Source organism: Corylus avellana, chromosome ca4 (assembly GCF_901000735.1).
Source record: "Corylus avellana chromosome ca4, CavTom2PMs-1.0".
NCBI lineage: Eukaryota > Viridiplantae > Streptophyta > Magnoliopsida > Fagales > Betulaceae > Corylus > Corylus avellana.
Genome location: NC_081544.1, coordinates 4,615,310 through 4,625,115, shown reverse-complemented (window position 1 = coordinate 4,625,115; position 9,806 = coordinate 4,615,310). Strand labels below are relative to the sequence as shown.

The 9,806-nt window shown below is 37.8% G+C and overlaps 1 protein-coding gene across 1 annotated transcript; it reads left to right on the top strand.

The window, feature by feature from the left end:
• Window positions 1–2,092: 2,092 nt before the first annotated feature.
• LOC132178647 (uncharacterized) lies at window positions 2,093–5,766 on the top strand. Its single transcript, XM_059591126.1, has 3 exons — window positions 2,093–2,424; window positions 2,932–5,303; window positions 5,452–5,766. The coding sequence occupies exons 1-3, from the start codon at window positions 2,238–2,240 to the stop codon at window positions 5,530–5,532; spliced, it is 2,640 nt and encodes an 879-aa protein (XP_059447109.1). The 5' UTR covers window positions 2,093–2,237; the 3' UTR covers window positions 5,533–5,766.
• Window positions 5,767–9,806: the final 4,040 nt, after the last annotated feature.

Below are 9,806 nucleotides of genomic sequence, written 5' to 3'. Positions count from 1 at the left end.
ACCCAAACCGGCGACTATCTCTCCCTCTTCGGCTCTTTCTCCGTTAGCCCGACTCAGCCGGAACTCAACGAGAGTTGTATTTTAACTATTGTTCGATGAGTACCTTTGTGGTTGAAACAATTTGTTGGTAGTTGGTCTAGTATTTGGTTATGTTGTTTTGAATGGATTTTGGTTTGGGTTGAGCTTGGTGTTCCGATTCAGATTAATATGGAGGACAATTGCATTTATACGATGACACTTGTTGATGACGATTTAATATTGGGAGTACTCAAATAATTCTTTAAAATTTGAGTAAAATAATTCTTATTACGCAATTTAATAAGAGTTTTTTTAAACGGGTCGGGTCAGACCGTGTCAGGTCGTGTCTACCCGATATGACCCGGTTATGCTAAACGGGTTAAGCGGGTCATGTCAGGTTACCCGGATATTTTCCGTGTCATAATCACGTCAGACCCACTAATCCATTTCGCTAAACGGGTTGTGTTCGTGTTTTGGGTAATCGGGTCGCGGGTCTTAGCAGGTCCTAATCGTGTCTACCCAGTTACCCGTTTTGCTAGCCCTAAATAAAAGTTGAGTCTTATGACTAGGTATATTTACATATAAAATTCTCACTTACATGATTTATGCATTAAAATCATATCGTGAATTGTCCCTGGAGTATGCTTGCTTTATCTAAAAATAAAACAATTTTCATTATCGGCATAGTAATAGAGACAATACTTATCAAATTTTGTAGAAACTCACGACATTCTTAATTATCAAGTTTATTGAATACATTTTGATATCTAAAGCTCATTCCATAATAAATTATGTGATAATTTGCTTACAAAGTTATGGGCTTTTAAGCAGTTACTTTTGAATTTAGGTGCGAAAAAGTGTAAGTGTATGTATCATTACCCTTTTGGAATGAGGTGTGGGTGGGTAAAAGAGAGGACTCTTGCACCTTTTTTGGTGTGAAAGTGTTTGCGGGCGCAAATGAATTTTTTTAGGATGTGTTTTTTCCTTGTTAATTGCCAGCTAAAACATGTTGTTTCTTTGTTTATTTATTTATCAAAAAATAAAACAACTAAAATGGGAAAAAGTATGAGAAATCTTAAACTTTTTCCTTCTCCCTTTCTAATTTTATATTTTCTATTGTGTTTCTTATTAATGGAATATGTCTCAATTCCAACTGTCCAATTCCAAAAGCCAAACCTTTAACACAAATAATAGGGCATATTTTTAAATTTAAGAAAAAAAATGCTGAGCTTACAAACAAATTTTACAAAAAAAGCTTTTACAACATGATGTGATACAAATATGATTGAGTTTCTCAAAAATTAAATTTATCTAATTTCTAATCATGTTGTGCCACATAATATTGTTAACTTTTTTTTTATAAAATTTATTTGTAAACTTAACATTCCTCATTTAAGAAATTATGGGTATATTTTGAACTATAAGACCAAGAATGAAAACCAAACATCCTAATGATTTAAGATATTTCCAATATGGTCTCTAAAGGGTAGTTCAATCGAGTCAAGACTATGCCTCATGAAGCGGTAATCTGTACCTCGAATCCTCATCCTCTTCTTGTGTGGACATGTCAAAAAAAAAAAATTTCCAATATGACCTAATAGGCTAATAGATAGATAATCGTTTAATAATATATTGAATGAATATTCTTTTGTACTACATTTTGTGGGTTAAACTTTAAAACCAAGTAAAAAATAGGTCGTTCTTTTTGAATCGAGAAACCATTAATGAATTCTGATTTGGAGTATCAATCATGCCATTAATGAAATTTGAATTCTAAGATACTTTCCAATATTTTCCATTTCTGTCACAATGAAAGTCAAGAAAAATATTTTATCCATCCCATGCCACTGGTAAATATTATTAAATCCCTCATTATGCAGCATTTACACCTTTAGCCACAAAATTAGAGTTAGAGATTGTCAACGGCTACTTCTCACAATCTAGTTCATGATCTAACGGCTACAAACCTTTTCTTCCCCTTTTGACTATTCAAATATTTTCCCCAACGGTCGAAAAAGCCTCCCATTTAAATTTCCAAACTCCCCTCACTTTGAAAACTAGCCGTTACATCAAATCCTCCACCCCCCCTCCATATTTCTCTCTAATTGCAATCGTTCAAGATCCTCACGAAACCTTGCCGTTCTTGCTACAGATTTTATTTCTTTCTCTCTGGTTTTCTGAACAATCACCAGCGACCCATTATTGTTCTCTGAGAATCCATGGCTGCGCCTTCAAACAAATCTTCTTCTACACCAACAATTTCAAACCGAGCCAATTTCAATTCAAGAAACTCAGAACTTAGCAACCCCATGAGAAGGAGTTTCAGTGGGAGCCCATTTACGAAACCCTCAATTGTTGCAAACCCGAGAGGCTTCAATCCGAATACTCCGGCTAATAGCCCTTCAGGTTCGACTCACTCTCTTCCACACGCTTCATTTCTTTCTTTTCCAGCCCCATTTACGATAATGATATTTTCTGTTTGGCTGCCAAGAAAATGGGAGAAAATTGACTAAAATGAAAGGAAATATTGATTGCCTACGTTTATTTGTTCGCTGGATTTTCAAGATAGAAATACATGAAAAGGAACCTTGCTCTAATATTGTGTTAATCATTGTCTGTAAGGTTCTTCTTTCCATATCTTATCGGTTGGATGGGAAATATCATTTTTCAAAGAAGCAATTTTTCTGTTTCCTTTATTTTTCCAGGAATGGATCATTTTTCCTAGGAAATATTTTCCTTTACAAGAAATGTACCTTTTCTGTACAGCTTAGTAACAAGTTCTTTATCTATTTTCCTCAAAAATTTCTCAGCAATTGAACAGTTAGGGCTTAACTATGGTATGTATATATATATATATAAATAATATATATATATATATATTATTTATATTATTTTCCATGGTGATTGTTGCAGATTTTTCTCGAAGAAACTCTATGGGGAGTCACGAGGACAAAGAAAATACAAAAGACCAGAATCCAACTCCGGGAAAAGTCCGATCACCGGCGGCTTCTTCTAGGGGCGGAAAGAATTTCATGTCCCCAACGATCTCAGCGGTTTCCAAGATTGCCGCGTCTCCAAGAAAGAAGATACTGGCTGATAGGAACGAGCCAGCTCGGACTTCTGTTTCGCTCTCCAACGAAAAACCATTCCGGTCGGTGAGATTCTCCGATGTAGTGGAACATATTGATGATGATGCAAAGGCTGATGCTGGTTTGCAAGAGAACAACAAGATTGAGGCCTCCGATGATGACAAGGAGGGAAATTTTACGGCTTCTTTTACTTCGGAAGCATTGAGATGTGAGGAGGTCCTTGATCCAGAGACTGACACCGACGAACCGGCGACTGTCACCGACGACCCAGATTGTGTTAATCTTGACCCGACGTTCAAAATTAGTCCAACTTCTTCGTGTTCGTGGTCGTGTCCGACGTCCACCTTAGCGCCTCTTGATGCAGACCCTTCAATGCCTCCCTATGATCCCAAAACCAATTTCCTCTCTCCGAGGCCTCAGTTTCTTCATTACAGACCAAATCCTCGAGTTGAGAACTATCTCAACGAGGAAAGTGATGGCAGGCGACTCGAGGAAAGCTTTTCCGACACTGAAGTTACAGAAGAGACCCAGTCCGAGGATTCCCAGAAAGAAAACGACGATGTTTCTTCAGGTGAAATGGTAGAAGAAGAACAAGAAGAAGAGGTCCTTGTGTTGGGTGAGGATGTTTCTGAGCCAACCCCCATTAGTACTCAATTGCCAAAGGAGACTGTTGAAGCAAAAGAGAAATCTAAGCCACAGTTCTTTACGAGATCAAAGTTCATTGTGCTGCTTTTGATTCTCTCACTAGCTGGTTTATCAGTCTCAGTTACAAAGTCTCCAGTCATTGCTCCCTCTGTGCTTAAAGAGTCCAGCTTTTTTGAGATTTATGATTCATCTGGAATTGCTGAATCAGCAAAAGCAAATTTGGATGGCTTAGCTAGAAATTTTTGGCTGTGGTATGCTAATTCTATCTCCTTTGTCTCGGAGCTGATGCCAAATTTCAGTGGAGTGCCTATTTCGGTTCCCCTGCATTATTGTAACTTGACTGCTTTGTCAGTGGATATACCCCTTGATGGGTACCTTATGTTTGATCAAAGTCATAAAGAAAATGTTCATATTGAACCGCTAGAAGAGGAGGGTCCGCCTGAGCTTGAAGTGGATGAGGACATTGGTGAGGCTTTTGAAGGATTTGATTACCCAGAATATGAAGGACAAGCAAGCCAAGAAGAGATTGAAGAGATTTCAGAATCAGAGGAAGTGCTCCTTCAGGCTCAAGAGGCTGAGGTTATTTCAGAATCAGAGCAAGTGCTTCTTCAGGCTCAAGAGGCTGAGGTTATTTCAGAATCAGAGGAAGTGCTTCTTCAGGCTCAAGAGGCTGAGGTTATTTCAGAATCGGAGGAAGTGCTTCTTCAGGCTCAAGAGGCTGAGGTTATTTCAGAATCTGGGGAAGTGCTTCATGCTCTTGAGGCTGAGGTTATTCAAGCAGATAATTTAGAAGTGAAGACGACCCAGGAAGAAGTTGTTCTTGCTGATAATGTAAACTCCCAGGAACAGCCAGTTATGGTTTCAAAGGGTGAAGAAATTCAATCTGAAGTTTCAAATGAGATGATTTCATTTGATAAAATGGAGTCTGTCAAAGTAGATGAGAAGAATCCTGAAAGCTCAGAATTGGATGATGATTCAGCAGAGAATCAACAGAGTTCAGAAGTTGGGGAGTCTTCAATCAATGGGACAACAGATAATAAGATTTTTAGAGAGACTGTGCTGGGAATTGCTTTGTTGGTTTTGGCCTTTATTGCAGCTACAGGTTTCATCTACATGAAGAAAGGCAAACAAAGCACAACCCCAAGTGCTGCAATCAATGTAGAGCAACCACTGTTGACAAAGAAATTTGATTCCAGTCCAATGTCAGTGAGCATTGAGCATAATTTCCACGAGAGACGACCATCTTGGCCGACCGAGGTGGACATGGTTGGAGAATCATGTCCTTCGGAAATGAGCAGCTTTGAGAGGAGCATCTCTTACAGCAAGAAAGAACTGAAAGGAGGGGGGTCAAGTGAAGCTCAGAGCTTTGAGAGGAGCACCTCTTACAGCAAGAAAGAACTGAAGGGGTCAAATGAAGCTCAGAGCCAGGAGAGGAGGAAGCCCAGAAATAACTATAAGAGGGAATCACTTGCCCCTTCTTCCTCAGAGTTCTCCATGGGTTCTCCTTCTTATGGAAGTTTTACCACTTATGAGATGGTTCCAAGCAAGCATGTAAGTATTTAATTGCCATCCTTCAATTTTAACAGCAAAGACTAATTTTCACCGTCACGGTGATTCCGTTGTATAATAATCGTATAGTAGTATGTCTACTTAACACGTAGAGTCGTGCTCATATATCTTGGTTTTGTTGGTTTGTCAGGGACATGGAGACGAAGAGAATACTATTATTACTCCAGTAAGGCGCTCAAGTAGAATCAGAAAGCAAGTCACTTCTCCATGATGACCAGACTACTAGTTTTGTATTATTTTGTGCTCTCCATTGTGTAGCTGCACGCAATCCTATTGTGAATTTAGCCACTAATTAGTAGCTTTTTCTAGTTTGATTGGTTGTAAAACTGACATTTTAACCTCTACTGATCAGTAGCTTTTCTGTTTCTAATTCAAGATCCTTCTGATTTTGAGCCTAGTAAAATATTGCCTTGATTGCCTCTGTCAATCTCAACAGATTGTTCTTTACTTGTTTTTTCTTTTCTAACTAGAAATTCCAGATTTGTCAATTATTGTTTAAGGTGTTTTCATCATTTGGCCATCAATGCCTTCCAAGGAAGGATATTCACCATGCCAAAACAACTCCCCTGGCCTTCCATTGGGACTTCTGTGAAGGGTCAGTGTGTGTGTGGGGAGTTCAAGAAATTCACCAATTCATTAAAATTGGCAGGCCTCTTGTATATCAAGAAGATAAATACAGTCCAAAACTTTTGCCAAACAAGTCCTTTGATACTTAACAGCAACAATCGTCACTCCTTTGGTTAATACGTGGTATCCATGACTAAATTCACAATAAATTATATGCAATAGTGCCTTGTGGCATAATATCTACCCACTCTTTGTAGTAAAGATTAACATAGTAAAGTATTATTATTAGAAAAATAAAAAGATTTATGTTTTCTTTTCTTATCTTTTCCTTCAAAGGACGGAATATTACAAAGTAGGTAATTTCAAGGACATTGCCTTGGGACAAAAAAGAGATACCAATCAAGAAACAGAGAGCCCCCTCATGGCCAATCAGGCAACCAACTAAAAGAGCTATTTTTATTTTTATTTTTTTCATGTCTTTTCCTTCGCTAACCTTTGAACCATTTATTTTGGATAGCAAAACACTAACATTCACATTGATTTAGGGTTGGTTTGGGTTTGCAATTTTAAAAAATGCAAATTAAAATTAACAATATAAAATGTGCAATTTGAAAAAGTGATTTTTAAAAACTCGACTAACCATTTTGCAAAATCGTGACTTGACCTTTAAAATCATAGTTTAGCCTTTAAAATTCAAGGTTTTCAAAAAAATACCTCCTTACCTACGATTTGAAAATGCAAATCACACTTTTCAAATCACAATTTTTAAAAAATGCAATCTCAAACAATCAATTTTCTACAATTTAGTTTAAAATCGCACTTTTTGTTTATGAAATTAAAATTGCAAACATACCCTTAGCAAATTTCTTCATCAACTGAAAAATCACTTCTTTAGTTTTTTTTTTACTATTTAAACCATCTCATTTTTCAAAGTACCTATATTTCAATCTCTCACTATTATTTATTGAACCATAAACTCATCCCAACCACCGAAGTGAAAAACACAAAGTTAGTGCAGATTGACAATATTGATCCAGACTTATCAATTGTCAAACAACCTAAAGATGAGCAGCTTATGTTATCCCTTAATCTAAAATTAGAAAAAAAATCTACGATTTATATAAGCAAGTCAGGGGTTACTTATTTAAAAATGCGTGAATTTAAACCAAAATCACGATTTCACATAACAAATGCATTTGCAATTTTAAAATTACACTTATTGAAACCTCAATCCTAAATGGACGCTTAATCAGAGGGCAATGTTTTGGGGAGAGTGGGGAGCCCATCATACTAAACCTAAACTTAGCCAAAAAAAAAAAAAAATACAACCAAAGGGAGGTGGGGGCAGTGGCACCTCAGGGGTAGCCGCCCGCCCAGCCCATGGGGGTGTCCGCACGCCACCCCAAATATGGTTGGTGGTTGCCTGCGAGCTACCTATAGGCCATAGGGTGTCCACCCGCCCCCTGCAACCCCAAAGGTGGTCGGGGGTGGCCGTGTGCCATCCCCATGGGCCAAGGATGGTGGCGAACCGCCCCCACCCCTTATGGGGTGGCCACACTTGGGTTGCTGCCACCCTCTGAATTTGCTTCTTTTTCTTTTTTTCTTTTTTTTTTTTTTAATAGTAATAATAATTAAACTTGATATAATCAAATGGTTGTGTTTATTTTTCTTAATGTGTTCCATGTCACTTCTTTATTGTTAGGCATAAAGGGGTGGGTTTCTTATTGAAGTTACTCTCTTTTTTTTTTTTTGGGGGGGGGGGTAGGCGAAATTTGAAAAAATTGTAAAAGTTAATAAATTAAGTTAATGCAACATTTTTTTTTCACAAAAAGACATAAATAACATTAGGAATAAATTTCAGGCTAATTTGATGGGTCGGGGTCATTAAAAGGTGGCCTAGCCTGAGCTTGTTTGTTAAACCATGATGATGATCATTTGGAAGACTTTGGATCGATGGCTCTTCGGCAAGCTTCATCGAGCTTCTTCAATGAGCTCAAGCTCAATCTTAATACCAATCTTAACTACGTTGCTCATTGCAATCTCTCAATTGCTACTTTTCTTCTTCACACCTTTATCATTTTGTTTTTTGTTTTTTGTTTTTTTGTTATTTGTTTTGTATTTTTTAAAGCGTATTTGTTGTTTGGTTGCTAAAAAAACTTTGGAAAATATACGATTGCCATACATTTGGAATGTCATGACAATGAATTTGTTTTTTTGCAAGTATTGATCTAATTGCTAATTTTCACTAACATGTCACCTTAGTTGTATGGTAATTATATAACAATTTATTAAATAACATTTGTTGATATGAAGAACATCCATAGTGACTTTAGGCCACCGTGTAGGGGGGAGTTCCACCAACAACAAAAAAGGAGGCGTTGTTAGAAGGTGTTGGTCCAGAGAACAGAGGCACTCCAACACCTAAGTTAGTAAAAACCCTAGCTGGAAGGGTAAAACTAGTAAAAATGAGTAAAAGAGTCCACTAGAGTGTGGTAGTGCGTGAGAAAGCAGCTCTGGTATGCACTCATAGTAGATGTTTGTCAAATTTTCTCTAGTTCTCCATCCACCTTGTCATATGCTGGAGGACCAACTTGAGAATGAGTCTCCGCTACAAGCCACCAACTAATCAAACCACAGTATGATATCTCCGTCAAGACTGATTGATGATATTTCTATATTTGAATCAGTAGGTGTGTGGTGATATTTGAAGAAAGAGTAGAGATTGCTAAACGTCAGACATTTACAATTTTTTTTTTTTTTTAATTAAAGAAGATAAACATTAAAGAGGAATTCAAATTTGAGATATTAGCATCAAATTTGAGACATCAGCACCAAATTTTGGATGATTGAATCTCTTTTGGGTGATACCATCCTTAAAGGGTTAACTTTCCACCTCTAGGTTTTAGTTTTGAATTCAAAAACAAGTTTTGAGGCATTAGAAACTAAATATTAATTCATAAAAATTTAACTAACAAAAAAAATACGAAATGGGGGAAGAGAGAGAGATTTCTACGAATTTTTTTTTTTTTTTTAATAAAGCCACATCAGACTTTGGTAGACACTTGTCTGACTCTTGGCAGCCAGATAACAGGACTCTTGAAGAAATGCTCTGCTCTCAATATCCATCACGATTAAGGGTGGGCGCGGGTCGAGGCAGGCATGAGTATCGGCCATTTCCCCAACCTGCCCCACACCCTACAGGTTTGGAAATTTCAACTTGCCACCCGAGCACAAGGAACAATATTCGCGCAAGTTCGAGTATTGCGGGGCGGGGTAGATCGGGGCAGGTTTTGCGGGTTGTCTGGATTTCTTTCTTCTCCTCTGTTTCTTCTCCTCCGTTTTCGTCTCTTCTGCAGATTTATTTTCTTTCTAAACAAACACAACCCAACAACAAAATTCCAGAACACAAAATCAAATCTTCTGTTGAGAGAAAAATCAAACAATACAGAACAAAAACCCTAACAAAAAATCCTTAACAAGAATCAAGAACAAAATATCGTTAACAACAAAAAACCCTAACATTACAATATAATCAAACAATACAAATCAGACCGAGGGGTGATTCGGTCACGAAGGTCAATATGAGAGCCAAGAGAGAGAGAGAGAGAGAGAGAGAGAGAGAGACTTGGGAGCGGATTGCGAAGGCTAGGTCAGTGCTTCGGGAGAAGCGAGAGAGAGAGAGGAGCGACAAGAGTGAGAGTCTGAGAGAGTCAGAGTGGAGTGAGGAGCGGCAATGCCGGCAAGAGTGAGAGTTGAGAGACGGAGAGAGGATGGAGGGGAATAGGAGATGGAGGTGCGGCTGAGGAGAAATGAGAATGAAAGAACAAAGAAGAATCTAGATTCTAGGGTTTTTTATTTATTTATTTATTTATTTAAAGTGTATTCGCAGGAAAAAATCACTAAACCCGCAACCTGCCC